The sequence below is a fragment of the Typopeltis vanoorti genome, chromosome 2 (genome assembly GCF_054136105.1).
Source record: "Typopeltis vanoorti isolate ZY-2024b chromosome 2, IOZ_Tvanoo_1.0, whole genome shotgun sequence".
NCBI classification, from domain to species: Eukaryota; Metazoa; Arthropoda; class Arachnida; order Uropygi; family Thelyphonidae; genus Typopeltis; species Typopeltis vanoorti.
The window spans coordinates 157,708,800-157,727,089 of NC_143550.1; the positions used below are offsets into that span (position 1 = coordinate 157,708,800).

Consider the following 18,290-nt stretch of genomic DNA (forward strand, 5'->3'; position numbering starts at 1 on the left):
ATTCTTATTCAGAGCATATCACCTTCATTCCCTTATAGAAGACAGCATGGCTTTATTAAGGATAGGTCTTGTTTTAGCAGTTGCTCTCATTTTATAATGTAGTGACCACAGAGTTGAATAAGGGGAATGAATATACCATAATAGGGATTTTGTCAAGCCATATGATAGGATTTCACACTGGAAATTATTATACAAATAAACTGGTATACAAAATAGGCTTGTTACATATATAACTAACACATGTCAGATACACACACTGGCCACTGAATTAGAAACTTTTATTTTATGTATATGCATGCAGCTGCTAATACCAATCCCCCTCAATTCCTTATGTATAGGAATTGAGGAGGTGATTCGGTGAGATATGTCTTAGGACCACAGTTACATCTCTTAGACAAGCCAAGTAGATTATTTTTTCACTGATTAACCACTTGGGATATCTCACCTTTTGAGAAACCAATCACCTCTGCTGTTTTCAAAATCATGGCTCCAGCCAGATGTGCACTCACAATAAGCACTTTATTGAACTCCAAAAGATTCCCATTGTGATCAATGCTGATGATTATTGATTAGCAACATTCTTAAATAGGTGTGCCTGGAAGAATGCATGGTGATTGTACATGACCAAGTATTTTGCATGTATGCTACATAAGTGATGTTTACATACATAAAGGTTTCTAATTCAATGGCTGGTTTTGCACAGTAATGTATGGACGTGCCAATTGTAAGAGAAGAAAGTGACCAGTTGGAGTACCACAGGATCTATGCTTATGTCGTTTTTGTTTAAATTTTGTATTAATGATACTGTGGTTGGTCTGGATAGTAATTTATTTACTGATGATTTCAAGTTGACTTTCAGTTTGGAAGGATGATAAGGGTCATTTCTAATGTGGAATCTTTGTAGGCTGATCTGAACAAACTGGTTTTTATGAACAAATTACAATGAATAGCAGGCAGTTCAGTGTTGTTAAGTGCAAGGTTATGAAAATGAAAAGGAAAGGAAATTTGAAATGAACCTTTCATTTTCAAGGAAATGAAAATGCAAGGTTCATTTTCACTTCCTTTGGACTGAGGGCATTGCAGGAAAATTTATCATTACTATTATTTCAGACCTCCATGTAGTCATAAGACTCATTTTGGGAGGTCTACCTTAGACAACATAAAGTTTATCATACCACTCTTTAGCTTTAAACTTGTTCACTGACATTCTCACCAGTCTCTCAGGCACTCCTACCACTCTCAATTAAAAAAATAAACTTTCTTACTCTCTTAGTCACTACATCTACATCTTTTCACAACTTCCAGAGATGACCTCTTGTCCTTGTTCTTACCCCTTTTTCTACTATTAATTCTATTCTCTTATGTTTAATAATTCTGTCATATGAATGGTAATTTGTAACAAATGGTTGTTGAAGCTAGAGACCTAGGTTTGATAGTGGAAAATGAGTTAAAGTTTAGAGGTTGTTGATGGCATAAATGATTTAACCATTCAATGTGATAACAGTTAAATCATCATATTGGATAATTGCAATGTTATTATTATTATTATTATGGGTATCTCCATGGGGTCATAGACTCATTGCAGGAGACCCAAACTATCAAAACAATATCTATCATACCTCTTCTTGAATTCATTTACAGACGAACTCACAACTAAGTCAGGCAATGCATTCCACTCATTCACCATCCTCCAGGTGAAAATTCTAGTTCTCACACCCTTGGTAACCACACTTTTCCTTAATTTCCAGGGATGACCTCTTGTTCTTCCATCACTATCACATAGCTGAAATATTTCCCCTTCATCAATCTTATAAAAACCTTTTAGTAATTTAAATGTTTCTATCATATTCCCTCCTCTCTGCTTATCAACCAACCTGTGCAATCCACAAGTTCTCAATGTCAATGTAGGGAGCATTTTTTACATCACTCACCAACTTAGTCACTCTCCTCTTAACCCTCTCCACAATCTCCTCATCTCCAAGGAATCCAGGTGACCAGACCTGAGCACAGTAATCCAAATGTGGAAGTATCAATACCTTATAAAGAGGCATAATAACCTCTTTATCTCTGGATGTTAGTGTGTTCTGCGATAACCAAGTAATCCTGTGTGCAATCTTGGACACTTTAGCAATGTACTCTCTGAACTTCATCTCCCTATCCACCAACACCCAGTCCCTAGCCTCATCGATCTCTTGGAGTACCGTTCCATCATGTCGTACACAGCTGTAATCTTTTAATACCAAAATGCATAACTTTACACTTTTCTACCTTGAACTAACATCCATTACTTTTGCTCATTTTGTCAGCTTATTTAAATCATTCTGCAAACTCTCAACATCAGCTTGATTTTTTTATTGTGCTACCCAACTTTGCATCATCAGCAAACAGCTGAATATCTCCCTTCAAGCCATTTCCTATATCATTTATGTACAAATTAAACAATAATGGCACAAGCACACAGCCCTGAGGCATGCCACTGATCACCTGCCTCATCCTGGACTCTGCTCCTCCACCACTTTCTGGTATCTCTCCCTGAGTCATTCTCTTATCCATATCACCAGTTTAGTATCCATCCCCATCTGCTGTAATTTGCACAACAGTATTCCATGGGGTATCCTGTCAAAAGCCTTAGCAAAATTCAGGAGCATCACTGTGTAGCTATTTCCCTTGTCCAACTCAGATGTCATTCTGTTAAAGATGTCAAAAAGTTAATAAATTTCTAAGGCAGGATCGACCTTTAACAAAGCTATGTTGGCCCCTATAGAGCCACTCATCCTTGAATTCTGCCTTTAACCAACTTTTCTAATACTTTTACCACTACTCCCGAGATGGTGATTGGTCTGTAATTAACTACTGCAGTCTTAGAGCCACCTTTGTGCAAAGGAACAACTTTGCCTTCCTTCTACTCCCTAGGGACCATTCAGAGTTGAAACTTAAGTTAAATAACCATGTAAGAGGTGTTGACAATTCCTTTGCACATTCACGCAACACCTGAGCTGATATTCCATCTAAACCTACAGCACTGTTTGCTGTAGGTTTAGATGGAATATCTAAATTCTGCAATATACTAAGTACCTCTGATTTATTAACTTCAATTCTCACATTAGTTATTGCTACAGGTACAGAGATATCTTCACTTGGGTGATTGACCTTTGAAAAATTATCACTCAGTAATTCTACTATTACATCTGAATTGTTCACCCTCAATACCAGGGGTTTCCAACCTTTTTGTTTTCTAGAGCACATTCTAAAATACTGGTAGGGCAACGGGCACCATCTATTTTTTCAAGCAAATTTTTTGAATTCTTTTGTTAAATGAATACATACAAAGTTTACATTATAATCAAATCTTTTATTACTTAAAAGTTTACATTACATAAAAATTTAAATATATATATGTAAGTTAGTGTGATCTTTGGCATTGCATTTCATTGGCCAGTGCTTCATAATTAGGAGAATATGATGATATTCCAGTTCTTAAACTGGAATGAACAACTTCGAATGCACGTCTACTTTACATTGTGTGCATTTAATACTCGTCATGTGTCATTAATGCATGCGTCATATAGCATGCCATGAATTGTTGTGTGATTATTTCAAGCTATACGGCACACGGTTGAACAGCGGCGGTCACGCACAAATTGGTCGACGGGTGCCATGGTGCCCATGGGCATAGGGTTGGGAACCTCTGTTCAATACCATCAGTACCCACTAAGGTTATCCTTCCAAAGTCATTCTTCCTTTTACTTGCCACATAGCAGAAGAACTCTTTGGCATTACCCTTGATCTCCTTGGCCAAGGTCTTCTCATAATCTGATTTAGTTTTTCTTACTATGCTGGTAACCTTCCTAGCTTGAGCGTGTACTTCTCATGGGTACTGATCACCTTTCTCCTTGTAAATTCTCCATAACATTTTCTTTTTTAGCAGATCAAGCTTGATACTACTACTCATCCATCCAACGCCTACCTTGTTTGTCTTCCTGACCATGGGAATACATCCTGCTATTGCCTTCCTCAGATACCCGCTGATTATATCCCATGTGCTGCTAACATCTTTCCCCTGCAATATGTTCTGTGAGATGGCTATAAGCTCACTCTGAATCTTGTTATAATTACCTAACCTGTAGTTCCATATATACTCCTCCTTAAGAGAGAAATCCACAAATTTTGCAACCTCCCAAGTCAATACCACATGATCGCTCTCTCACCAATTGGAGGTAACAAGGACATCTTACTTATTCATATGTCCTCTGAACCAATGACCAGGTCCAACACTCTCACACCACGAGTCCCTTCAATTATGTGGTGTTTCAAGTAATTATCTCTTAGAAGGTGTATGAATTTCATTTCCTTTTTGCCACATGATATTTCCTCATTCCAATTGATATCACCATAATTAAAATCCCCCATAATAATCACTAACCCTGCACTCATTGTACTAATTTGCTGATGCATGAATTCAATATCACCCCCTGCACCCCCCCTGGCCTATAGCAGCAACCAACTGTATATTTGATTGTGTTGGTCACTATTTCACACCAGACTGCCTCAAATGAACTATCATTCACATGTCTATCCCCTTGATATACTACTTTCTTTGGCTGTAACTTTTAAGAAAAAACGAAGTTATCCTTCCACTTTACAAGGCTTTGAGAGGACTACATCTGGACTACTTTTCTCAGATATGGATGCCTGAGTTCAGAGAAGATGAGGAGACAATTGAAAAAATCCAGTGGTAGGTAAACAAGGTGATATTAAAAAATAAGCCATTAGGAAGGAACTTCACATTGTTTACATTCAAGAATATGATAAATTTAGTTTAATCCTTTATCCAAGTGTGAGCAAACAAAGTTTGCACCTGAAGTATCTTCAGGACTGGGGTAAGGTGGTACAACACCAGGGCAACTCATTGCAAAGGTGGAGCAAGATACCAACACTCCTGTCTCAGTATCTCTTATAATGCAAAACACATCTCCTTGCAGATATGTCTAATGTTATGCATTAAGGGAAGGGCCACTACCCAGACTAGTTTCGACCTTTATTGAGGTCTCTTCAGTGGGAGCCAGGCCCAAGTTGAGATACCAGGCAGAAGCATTAGCAGGTCATCTCTACCTATAGGAGTTACCACCTTACCCCAGTCCTGAAGATACTTCAGGCGCAAACTTTGTTTGCTCACACTTGGATAAAGGATTAAACTAAATTTATTATACTCTAACCAAGAATATGTGAGCAGGGCTAATCTAAGGTGGTATGGCCCTTAAATAGAATGGGTGAAAAAAGATTAGCAAAACAAGTGTTTGAAGCCAAGATGGCAGGAAAAAGACCCAAAGGAAGACCAAGATCTAGGTGGATAGATTCAGTCAGAATTGCCTTAGAAGAATGAAATGTTAGATACTGTATGACAATACTGGAGTGCTGCCAAATAATAGATTAATTTGGAGGAAAATTGTTGATAGGAGATTATTAATAATGTAAACTTATTCTGAGCCTCCATAGCTCAGTCGGTATAGACGAAGCCCTTTGGTCAGAAAGACCTGGATTAGATTCCTATCTATGATGTGTGGAACCTTTTTCTGGTCTCTTTCGACTAAAGGTGAGTTAGCCAGTTTCATACGGAGGTAGAGGGTTTTTTTGTCCCTCAGAACAGGCAAACCGGCGCCGTGAACACACATGAATTACAGCCATGAATACTCACGACAATATGTGGAAGAGATAGGGGTCCTCACCGCATGTCGTTATGCCTGTAGTTAACCATGAGTCACATCATGGTAGTCAACCTCCTAGGTAGGAGACGGCACATGAATGGGATGGGAAACTTATTCTGTAGTGTTATCATAGTAACCTGAACACCCCCACTCTTTTTGAGGGTACCTATTAGGAAATTGATAATGATGATGATTTCCCCCCTTCAGAGTCATAAATGAAAATTTCCAAAACTTACACAATTGGTTCCATGTGAGAGCATTAAATCTTAATGCCCACACATGAAATTCTTTATTGTGTTTCAGTTTGTTAGTTATTGATATATGTTTGTTATCAATAACTAACAATATGATCATTGCAATATGACTAACAATATGATTTGCATTGCAAAATGAATTGGTTTTCTTTTACAAAAAATAATTTATAACATTTTATTTTTGTATTTTGAAATCATGTGCCTGTCCTCTAACAGAGATATGTATTTAAGTTTTGTAGATCTGGAAAAGGCATATGACAAGGTGCCAAGAGAAAAGCTGTTCCAAACGCTACAGTTATATGGTATCAATGGGGCATTATATCAAGCAATGCTTAGTCTTTATTTGAGTTGTAAGTCAGCAGTTAGAATTGAAGGAAATACAGGAAGATGGTTTGATGTTAAATCTGGTGTCAGACAAGGATGTACATTATCCCCTCTGTTATTCATTATCTATATTGATCACATTGTGGTATTAAACTGGATATCAAAATTGGAGATGTTAATCTCAGCTCTTTACTTTATGCAGATGTTGTTATACCTTTAAATAAATTTAGTACAACTCTGCAAGATTCTGTCACTAAATTGAATAGCTGTTGTAATAAATTTGGTTATGAAAATCAGCAATAAAAAGACTAGGACATTGAAAATAGGGCAGTAACATTGAAAATATCAACTGTATCATGAATGGAGAATCTATAGAACAAATTAAACAGCTACTGAGGCACAATTTTTAGTGAAGATGGTGAATTAAATATTGAAATAGACAACAGAATTAACAAAACTGGTAGTAAGTCAACTGAATAAATTTATATGGAATAAGAGAGAAATTAGTCAAAACACTAAATTAGCTGTATACAAGATAGTGTTCAAACCAATTTTAACTTATGTATCTGAGAGCTGGGTTAGAAATAAAACACTTGCCCAAAGACTAGAGACCATTTTTGACAAATATGACAAATAGAGACAAATATGAGAGTCCTGAGAAAGATTAGGGGCATGAACCGATGGTGTCAGTGGCAATATCATATTAAAAATGAAGATATTAGGAAAGAACTTGACATTGTTAGCATCCAGGAATGTATAAGCTCTGCTAACATGGTCACTTAAACAGAATAAGAGAGGAAAGATTTGCAAAACAAGTGTTCTCTGCTAGGTTGGCAGGAAAAAGACCCAGAAGAAGACCAAGATATAGGTGGATTGATACAATAAAAAGTACCTTAGGAGGCAGAAATATAAGAACTGATAATGTTGGAGTCTTGACAGATAACAGATTGATTTGGAGGAAAATTGTTGGTAGGAAGTTAGTAATGATGTAAGTTTTTCATGTAGTACTATCATAATATCCTGTACATCCATTGACGGTACATGTCAGGAATTTGGTGATGATGATGATGTGCCTGTCCTCTAGCCATTTAAATGAAAAAAAAAATACCCTCTAGTATACATTAATATTTCAAATTTTATATATTGAATTATGATATTAGTAGAATTTTGTATGCATTAACAGTAAGCATGCTTATATTTCATTTAATTAAATGAAATATAAGCATGTTATAAATAGAACTGTTTTTATAGTTACAAAGATGACAAGGAACTCAAACAAGATGAACGGATAAAAGCTGTAACAGAAAACAAAGAAATGTATGAGCTTATTTTGGAGAATGTGCTATCAACTGACTGTGGCAAATATTCTTGTGTGGCAGTAAATAGTGAGGGACAAGATGTTACTGCAGGAAATATATCAGTAACAAGTGAGTGTTATGTGCTTTTTTTATTTGGTGACAAGAAATTTATATCCTTTTGCATATTTCTTTTTAACACAAGTGTTCATGTATTTTGTTGTTTTGTTGAAGGTAATTTATTATGTGATTCATTATTTTGAAAATAAAGAATTGAATGAGAAGATAAAAAAAAAGGCTCAAATTTTTCTTACCTATGTACTGAATTATTTTACTTATGGTAATGAATTCAGTACATAGGTAATAAAAAATTGAGCACTTTTTTTTGAGCACAAAATTATTATTATAATTATTAACATCACACATCCAAGGAGTCAAAAATCTCATTCTGGAAGGGCCACATCACACAAAAAGATCACCCAACCATGCCCATTCACACCACACTTTCAGTCAATGCATTCCATTCACCAAATACTCTCTGTGCAAAGAATCTGCTCCTTACTCTTTTACTCCCACCCTCCTCATACAGCTTCCTGGGATGACCTCTTTTACTACACTTTGTCTCCCTCTACTCTATGAAAAATCTCCTTCATGTTCATCTGGTAGCAGTTCCTCCATTGCCAACCTGTATGGCTCAATCATATCCCTTCCTCTTCTTCTTCGTCTGTTCACAACACTCTGCAAATTGCATTCTCTCAATCTTTCTTCATATCTGACATTCCACAGACCTGACTTAGTGAATCTTCTCTGGACCTTCTATAAGATATTCCCTTGAAAACCAGGAGACCAGATAGGTGCACAGTAGTAGATATGTTGTTTGATCAAGGCCTTATACAAGTAAGCCTCAACCTATTTGCTTCTGTATGTCAAAGTTCTCCTCATCATTTCCATAAACCATTATGATATTCTCACAATATTAGCAATGCGACCACTGAACTTTGTCCACATCACTCTCAGATCTCTCATCTCTTCAACCATCTTCAAAATTTCCCCATTAATTCTACTTTGCATGCTATCCTTGGCTACCAGATTTCAAGACCTTATACTTTGCAACATTAAATTGATAGCTCTGTTCTCTTTGCCCACTCACTTAGTCTGTTGTGATCTTCCTGTAAGGCCACAACATCTGCTCTACTTGTTCTGCTCCTCATAGTTCTTCCAATTTTGTCTCATCTGCAAGTATTTGCATATCTTTAGTTACACCTTTCCTAATATTATTAATACAAGTTAAACAGTAATGGTTTCAAAACAGAACCCTGTTGCACACCACTAGTGACCTTCCTCTTTTGAAATACTATTCCCTAGTGCTGATGCCTACCTATCCAACATCTAATCACTTATCTGTTTGACTAATCTGTTATCTGTTTCAGTTTAGTTACAAGCGTGTCATGTGTAACTTTGAAAAATCTTTGAAAAATCCAAGTATACAAATGTATGTGCATCTCCCTTATCCAGTGAATTCTTCACCTTGTAATACATAAGCAGATCTCTAAAATATAACCTTTCCCTTAACAAAGCTATGCTGACAATAAAAATACTACCCAATTTTGAATCCTAGTCCTCACCAACCTCTCGAACACCTTAACCACAATTTAAGAAACACAGACTGGTTTATTTGTAGCCTCGCTCTTATCTCTCCCTTTGTGAAGTGGAACATTTTTATCTTCTTTCTATTCCTTTTTTTTGGAACTTAACTACAGAACTCATGTTAAACAGGTATGCAAAAGATACCATTAATTCCGAGGAGCATTCCTTCAAATAGCCTGGGAGTTTATTAGTGGTGATTACTTGCTTTTTTACAAGTTTAACTGCTTTCTACATTTTTAAAAAACGATTCTTCTAAAGGATATTCTTGATAATTTAAATTTATAATTCAGTATATTTGACTCTATGTACTTTATGACCTTAATGACATATGTAAGGAATAATACACATACAGTTGAAGATCACTGTTAACACACACTACCCAGTTATATGTATTGAGAGAATGCAAATTTCAGAACCTAGTGGATAGAATGAGGAGAGTGGACATGATCGAGATATATAAGTTGCTAAAGGATAATTACAGATTCATGTTGATCAGATTTTTCATAAAATGGCTGGAGACAGGAGGAGAACTAGAAGCCATCCCTGGAAGCTATATAAGGAGGATGTGAGCAAGGGGATGAGGAATAGTTTTTTTCATGGGGATTGGTGGATGATTGGAATGAGAGAGAGTGATGAGCTAATACATAGCTCATCACACAGTGTGTGTATGTGTGTGAGAGAGAGAGAGTGAATGGATCTTCTGTGATGAGTCTTTTGACTTCATGGAGGCCTGATGATAATAATAATAATTTTATTTGGGCAATAACATTTTTCCATGCCCACTGGAACTGTGGGTATGGGAAAATGGATGTCAGTAAATGTAAAGTCATTCACTTTGGTGTGATTAGATATCCAATATTGTATTATATTGGTGGGATTATGCCAGAAGAAACTGATGAGGCTAGGGATCTTGGAGTGTTAGTAGATAGGAAGTTAAGTTCAGGGGCCAGGTAGCAAAGATTGCAAATACAGCTCAAAAAAAAAATTGCAATGCTGAAATGAACATTCACATGTAAAGATAAGGATGTCATTTTGCTTCTTTACAAGGCTTTGATAAGACCTCACTTATCAAAATTAAACCAGGTCTGGTCTCCTGGTTTACATTGTAATTCTGATATATTGGAGAGAGAGAGAGAGAGTACAAAGGAGAGTGTTAAAAATGATATCAGGATTCTGGAATACTGATTATGAAGACAGATTGAGAATTTGTAGACTGCAGACACTAGCTAACAGGAGAAAGAGGGGTGATATGATTGAGACTTACAAACTTCTGAAAGGTTCATACAGGATTTCAATTGATGGAATTTTTCAGTTTATGGAGGGTGGGGAAAGGACAAGAGGGCATCCTTGGAAGTTGAGAATGAAAGTCTAAGAAGGGGGTGAGGGCTAGAGTTTTCTCTCAAAGGGTGATGCATGATTGGAATGGATTGTCATTGGATGTTGTGAGTGCAAGCAGTGTGAATGAATTCAAGAATAAGTATGGTGCATGTAGTATGTGACCTCCCTCGATGAGTCTCTGACTTCCTTGAGGTCCCTCTTAATAATAATAATAATAATATTATACTGAAATAATAATAATAATATTATGCTGAAATAATAATAATAATAGAACTCAAGGAAGTACAGGAAGATAGTTTAATGTTAAATTTGGTGTGTCAGACAAGGATGTACATTATCCCCTCTGTTATTCATTATCTATATGGATCACATTATGAAGGAAAGTGGTATTAAACATGATATCAAAATTGGAGATGTTAATGTCAGCTCTTTGCTTTATGCGGATAATGTTATACATCTAAATAAATCCACTACAAGTCTGCAAGATTCTCTGACTAAATTGAATAGCTGTTGTAATAGATATGGTATGAAGGTCAGCAATAAAAAGACAAAGACAATGAAAATAGGCAGAATCATTGAAAATGTCAACTGTGTTGTGAATGGAGAACCTGTGGAACAAGTAAAACATTTCAGCTACTTAGGCACGATTTTTACTGAAGATGGTAAATTAAATATAGAAATAGACAACAGAATCAGCAAAGCTGGTATGGTGGGAAGTCAATTGAATAAATTCATATGGAATAAGAGAGAAATTAGTCGGAACACTAAATTAGCTGTATACAAGACAGTGTTCAAACCAGTTTTAACTTATGGATCTGAGAGCTGGGTCAGAAGTAAAACACTTGACCAAAGACTAGAGACCACAGATATGAGAGTCCTGAGAAAGATTAGAGGCATGAACAGATGGTATCAATGGCAATATCATATGAAAAACGAGGATATTAGGAAAGAACTTGACATTGTCAGCATCCAAGAATGTGTTAGCAGAGCTAATCTATGGTGGTATGGTCACCTCAACAGAATGGGTGAAGAAAGATCAGCAAAACAAGTGTTCTCAGCCAGGTTGGCAGCAAAACGACCCAGAGGTAGACCAAGATATAGGTGGATTGATACGGTACAAAGTGCCTTAGACGATAGAAATATAAGATCTGATAATGTTGGAGTCTTGACAAGTAACAGACTGATTTGGAGGAAAATTGTAGATAGGAAGTTAGTAATAATGTAATTTTTTTTGTGTAGTACTATCATATCCTGTACACCCCTTGAGGGTACATGACAGGAATTTGATGATAATGATAATACTAAAAAACTTTCTCATGTTTTGTTAGTGTTGTAAAGAAACATACTGCAAACTAAAGTGTAACATGATAAGTTGGACAAGGCATTATTATTTAAGAAGTTTAGCATTCAGGACTTTGTAAGATGTTGTGTGTGTGTGCAGTGTATTCATTAACAAGAGTGAGTGGTTTTTGAATGGAGGGCAAAAATGGTAAAAGAATATGCCAAAAATATTTCAAATAGAGCAAAGTGTGTAGTTGTGTCAAAAGTAGAATGGTGAATGATGGTTACAAAGAGTGCAAAAATGCAAATGCATGAGAGCATGTAAATATGAAGGCAGTTACAGGAAGAAGTAATGAAATGTAAATAATATGAAAGGAAGTGGGAAAAAAAGATTTGCACGAAAGGGGTGGTGAAAGAAGAAGAAAATTATGAGCCAACAGGAAAGAATGCACTCACTTGGATTCTTTCACAGGATAAAGTGCATGTGTGCTTGAATGACTGGAGAAATATCTGTTAAATCGATGTCATAGAGAAGAGAAAGAAAGGAAAGATGAGAGAGAGCAAAGGGAGAGTGTGAAATGCAGTATTATTTGATGATTCTGTGAATTGTTTAATAATAGTGTAATGAAATTGTTTTCTTGGAGTGAAGATTAAAATGTTATTGTTATTGTTGTCTTGTCCTTTGAAGAGTCTTAGATATTTCCATGTGCTCTTTGAACTGCTTTGGCTGTGTCAATGATTTTGATTAAAATGTTAGTGACACTGTTAGAATGCAAAGAGAGAAAGTGAAAGAGTTAATAATTTTGGGTATGTAGGAATGAGTTGAAAAGGTGCCAAATATAGAATGAGACAGAATTTGAAGGAATTACTGGAAAGGGATGTACAATCATATTTGTTTGCATTGTATGAAAGCAATGAATTGAGAAGAGTTTGCAGATTGAATATATAGGTTGCATAGGGTGAAAGATATGCAGTTTGTGGCTAATGAATTTGATATATAAATTTGTTTGCATTTGGATGGATATGGAGTTATGTGTCTGGAGAAAGTGCTGTTTTGCAAAATATTTAAAATACAAAAATCAAATATGGGAGGAGGCAGAGGTGAGCATGCCATTGAGTATGAGAATGATCAGAACATGTTGAATGTAGTTTCTTAGATATCAATTTGAAGGGAATGATAAGTTACAAGGGGGATATACAATTCATGTATACCAATGCCAAAAGCATCAGGAAAGAGGGTTGGCTCTGGCTAGTTTTTGTCATCAAAAATTATAGGCATCAGTGATACTTGGTTGACAGAAGAGGATGTAGTTGCCCAGATTGAATGTAAGTAATATTTTATTTACAGGAAAGATGGAAAGAAAGGATGGGAAGAGGGATATTGATGATGACAGCAGGAATTGCAATGAACAAGAACAAAATTTTAGCAGGAAGGCATGCCTTTGGACAGTAGGTTAAATTTGGACCTATCAAGTTCGAGACAGAAGCCAACAGGACAGAATGTACAGCCTTTGATCTAAGAAATGCAAAGAAAGATGTAGATATCCTGCCCTGGATCTGCTGGATCTTGTGATAACATCAGAAAATTTGTCCTTACCAAGGAAGCCACTTTGTCTCTGACTAGGGAGGGTAATCATGTAATCTGAACACGAAGGTGGCTAAGCATATGGAATTATTCAGTTAAGTGGAAGTATATGTGGAATTGCTGAGCTGGTGATTGTAACAAACTCTAAAGGCCACTTGGAACAGAACCAAGAAACTTAAGAAGAAACTGCAGGGGAAGGATATAAACAGTGTGTAATGGTAAAGGAGTGTGTTTGAGGGAAGAAATATCAGAATGCATACCCATTGATAGGAGGATAAATCAGATGTTAAAATGAATGAGTAGCATTAATTAATAGGAGAAGAAAAAAATTGTGGGGAATATAGGACGACCTTGATAAGTTGGACAAGGATAAGTTGGATGAGATGTTGTAAATTCCTTTATGCTTATCTAGGAAATTCTTCCTAGATTTATTCTTCCCTCTATTGTAGTGCCAGTTATTTTATCTTCCTTTGAAAGAGGCTGGCTATGACTCTCCAATAGTTTTGTTATGTCTTCTGGGTCAACATTGTCCTAACTAGTCCTTTAACCCTTCATTAGTAAGGTGGAGTGTCACAGACCCCAAAGATACAGAAAGAAATAATGAAACCGCCACCTTACTAATGGTGAGTTAAGCAAGCCTTCTGACTTCTTGCATCACCTCCTCAACGCCTAGGAAGTTGAAGATAATACAGTCAGGCTACTTACTCTAGGCATCAGTCTTGCAAGATTGCATCATTTCATCCCAAGCTGTTGAGACATTGTAGAATCCTTTGATGAGGTTCTAGGATTTCCACTATTCTCTCACTGTCATAGTAAAAGCCTCTATCTCATGCACAATTATTTGAAAGATGTTGCAGAGATAGTATACTTTGAAAGGTATATTACTATCTCTACAATAGTATTTCTTGGGATGCAAGTTGACTACCTTAATATCCATATTTGACTTGATGTAACAGAAAGTTGGGGAGGAGGGATTTGAATGCCAAAGTGCCTTGTATGGTAAATTATTCACCATGCAAAACTGCACCACAGTTGGAAAATAAGAGGAGTATCACTTGTTAAAGATTGGTGGAGTCACTAAACCATTTTGATTGATTTTCTGCAGGTCAAACATGACTTCTAGATGAGAGGCATCAGTCTTCATAGTTCCCTTCATTACCTATGGTGTCCTGAAATGGTACATTAACAGTGGTTTCAGCTTGAAAGTTCCCAATACATTGCTACCTAAAGAAGTGAACTAGCTGGTCTCATACAGACGTGGAAAGCTTCCCTCCCAGAAATGTGGGGATTTTTCCTTCTGAAAAGGCAAACCAGCCAGAAGAACACATGCAATTTACAGGCAGTAAATCTGAAAACAAACCCCAACTCAACATCACCAGAGTTAAAGATCAGTACTATCAACGTAACAAGCCTGAATGGCAAAGAAATGGAGCTAGCTGAGGAACTAGATAAGTATCAGATCGACATAATCGGGGTGACTGAAACAAAAAAGACCAAATCTGGTGAGATCTTTCTGAGCAATAAATACAAAATGTTATATTCAGGCAATGACAATCAGAGAAAAGAAGGAGTACCCATAGTATTCAACACTAAATACGAGGCTAATCTTCTTGAATGGCAGTCAGTCTCAAGTAGAATAATGTGGGCAAATATGAGAATGGGGAACTGGACAATGAGACTTATTTGTGCCTATGGTCCCACAGAAGGTTCTACTAAGGTAGAAGTGGAGGAATTTTTTGAGGCTTTAGAAAAAGCCACTGACACAATGAAAAATGAAAAGTTTGTCCTTGTTGGGGATCTAAATAGTAGAGTAGGAAATGATTGTGAGACATACAAATATATTTTGGGAAAATTTGGAGAAAAGAGAAAAGCTAATAATAATGGCAAATATCTGTTGGATTTCTGCTCAGGACATGGACTGGTTATTACTAACACCATGTTCCAACATAAAAATGTGCACGAATTCACATGGAGAGAAGAGGCTAGGAATAAGAAAAGTCTCATTGACTATGTTATTGTTGATAGTGATGTTTTCTCCCTGGTGCAAGACACCAGAGTGTACAGAGGATTTGAAATTGGAAGTGATCATTATCTAGTCTTGAGCAAGATAAAATTGAATTTCGTATTGAAAAGAATAACACGTAAGAAAGTTTAAAGTGAATTTGTTGTTCACATCTGAGAGCTGCTCAAAAAGTTGAGCAGCTCTCAGATGTGAACTGTAGACTAAAATACACAAAGATTATTGAAGAAAAAATGAAAGAGTTTGAGAACAGGAATCAAACCTTGGAGATTCAGCGGCAAACTCTGAAGAAAACATTGATTGATTCTGCCAGAGAGGCATGTGGTGAGGTTGTCTGTAAGGATAAAAAAATTAGAACTCCCTGGTGGACACAGGAAGTTAAAGAGGCAGTGAAGGAAAAGAAGAAAGCATATCAAAAGTTCCTGTCAAATAAGTCAGCTTGTGCTCTTAGAGAATATAGAGACAAATGCAAGAATGCTAAACACTGTGTAAAACTAGCTAAACAAAAGTCATGGGAGGACTTTGGCAAGAATATAGAAAATAAATATCAAGAAGCTGGCAAAATATTCTGGAGGTTGTTGAAGAAGCTTAGGAATGGAGGAAAGTGTGCTGTAAAAGGAGTTAGAGATGATAAAGGTGACATGAAAACGTGAGAAAAAGATATCCTTGAAGTATGGAGTAATTACTTTGAAAAACTTCTAAATGAAACAAGCAGTGATGACAGCACAGTGGTAAAAAACACTGACCAGGCATGCAGTCAGCAATACATATCCATACTTGAAGTAGAAAAAGCCATCAAAGGCTTGAAATGCGGAAAGGCAGCAGGAGTAGATGATATTCGACCAGAAATGCTGAAGTATGGTGGTGTGATAGTCTTACAGTGACTGCACTGCATAGTTCAGAAGGCCTGGACAGAGGGACGAATTCCCGATGATTGGAGTAGAGCTCTCATAGTACCCATATATAAAAAGGGAAATAAAACTGCATGTGAGAATTACAGAGGTATTTCTTTACTGAGTGTTCCCACCAAGATTTATGCAAGTATAATTGAGAAACGGTTCAGAAGAATTGTGGAAGAAAAGCTTGGTGAAGAACAAGCTGGATTCAGGCCAAATAGAGGCTGTCAGGATCAGCTCTTCACTTTACGACAAATAGTCGAGAAAGCATGGGAATATAACAAAGATCTGTATTTAAGTTTTGTCGATTTGGAAAAGGCATATGACAAGGTGCCAAGAGAGAAGCTATTCAATACGCTGCAGTTATATGGTGTCAATGGGACATTATATCAAGCAATACTTAGTCTTTATTTGAGTTGTAAGTCAGCAGTTAGAATTGAAGGAAGTACAGGAAGATAGTTTAATGTTAAATCTGGTGTGAGACAAGGATGTACATTATCCCCTCTGTTATTCATTATCTATATGGATCACATTATGAAGGAAAGTGGTATTAAACATGATATCAAAATTGGAGATGTTAATGTCAGCTCTTTGCTTTATTCGGATGATGTTATACTTCTAAATAAATCTGCCACAAGTCTGCAAGATTCTCTGACTAAATTGAATAGCTGTTGTAATAGATATGGTATGAAGGTGAGCAATAAAAAGACAAAGACAATGAAAATTGGCAGAATCATTGAAAATGTCAACTGTGTTGTGAATGGAGAACCTGTGGAACAAGTAAAACATTTCAGCTATTTAGGCACGATTTTTACTGAAGACGGTAAATTAAATATAGAAATAGACAACAGAATCAGCAAAGCTGGTATGGGGGGAAGTCAATTGAATAAATTCATATGGAATAAGAGAGAAATTAGTCGGAACAGTAAATTAGCTCTATACAAGACAGTGTTCAAACCAGTTTTAACTTATGGATCTGAGAGCTGGGTCAGAAGTAAAACACTTGACCAAAGACTAGAGACCACAGATATGAGAGTCCTGAGAAAGATTATAGGCGTGAACAGATGGCATCAATGGCAATATCATATTAAAAACGAGGATATTAGGAAAGAACTTGACATTGTCAGCATCCAGGAATGCGTTAGCAGAGCTAATCTCAGGTGGTATGGTCACTTAAACAGAATGGGCAAGGAAAGATTAGCAAAACAAGTGTTCTCTGCCAGGTTGGCAGCAAAACGACCCAGAGGAAGACCAAGATATAGGTGGATTGATACAGTACAAAGTGCTTTAGACGATAGAAATATAAGATCCGATAATGTTGGAGTCTTGACAAGTAACAGACTGATTTGGAGGAAAATTATAGATAGGAAATTAATAATGATGTAATTTTTTTCATGTAGTACTATCATATCCTGTACACCCCTTGAGGGTACATAGCAGGAATTTGATGATGATGATGATGATGAAGTGTCCTGGCATCATAGCCTCAGTTGATTTGCCATAAATCCAAAATAGCTACAAACAACCATTTCCTCTAAGTGGCTGTTGGTTGATTGCTGAGTTTCAAGATCTAAAATGTCTTTTGCAACATTAAATCCAGTAGATTTAATTCTTTATGGGAAATGTATGTTCTTAATGTGATTTTCTTCCAATACATTCCAGTCTCCTTAACATTAAATAGAAGACCAAGAAAATTTTTATCCTCATCTACAGTGTGCAAGAAATGAACCAGAAATTTTCATGCCATCTCTTTGTCAGCACTTGTAGTCTCCCCCCCCCCCCACACCTCTAACTTTCATATTCAGAAGTTTGGTTTGTGCTCGAACTGTAGAACCACTATCTGTTTGCTAAGATAATAATTTTTACCTTCTTCATTCATTTTATTGAATAAACTCCTAGCCTTATGCATAAGGCCAGGAGTTCCATTTGTTCCATCTGTGTTATG

The 18,290-nt window shown here is 36.4% G+C and overlaps 1 protein-coding gene across 1 annotated transcript in view; it reads left to right on the forward strand.

The window, feature by feature from the left end:
- LOC150109564 (protein Obscurin-like) overlaps positions 1 to 18,290 on the forward strand; it is a 1,271,613-nt gene that overhangs the window by 121,242 nt on the left and 1,132,081 nt on the right. Inside the window, exon 15 of the mRNA XM_090402667.1 lies at positions 7,535 to 7,710. Within this exon, the coding sequence (XP_090258793.1) occupies positions 7,535 to 7,710 (176 nt within the window). The remainder of the gene's footprint in view (positions 1 to 7,534; positions 7,711 to 18,290) is intronic.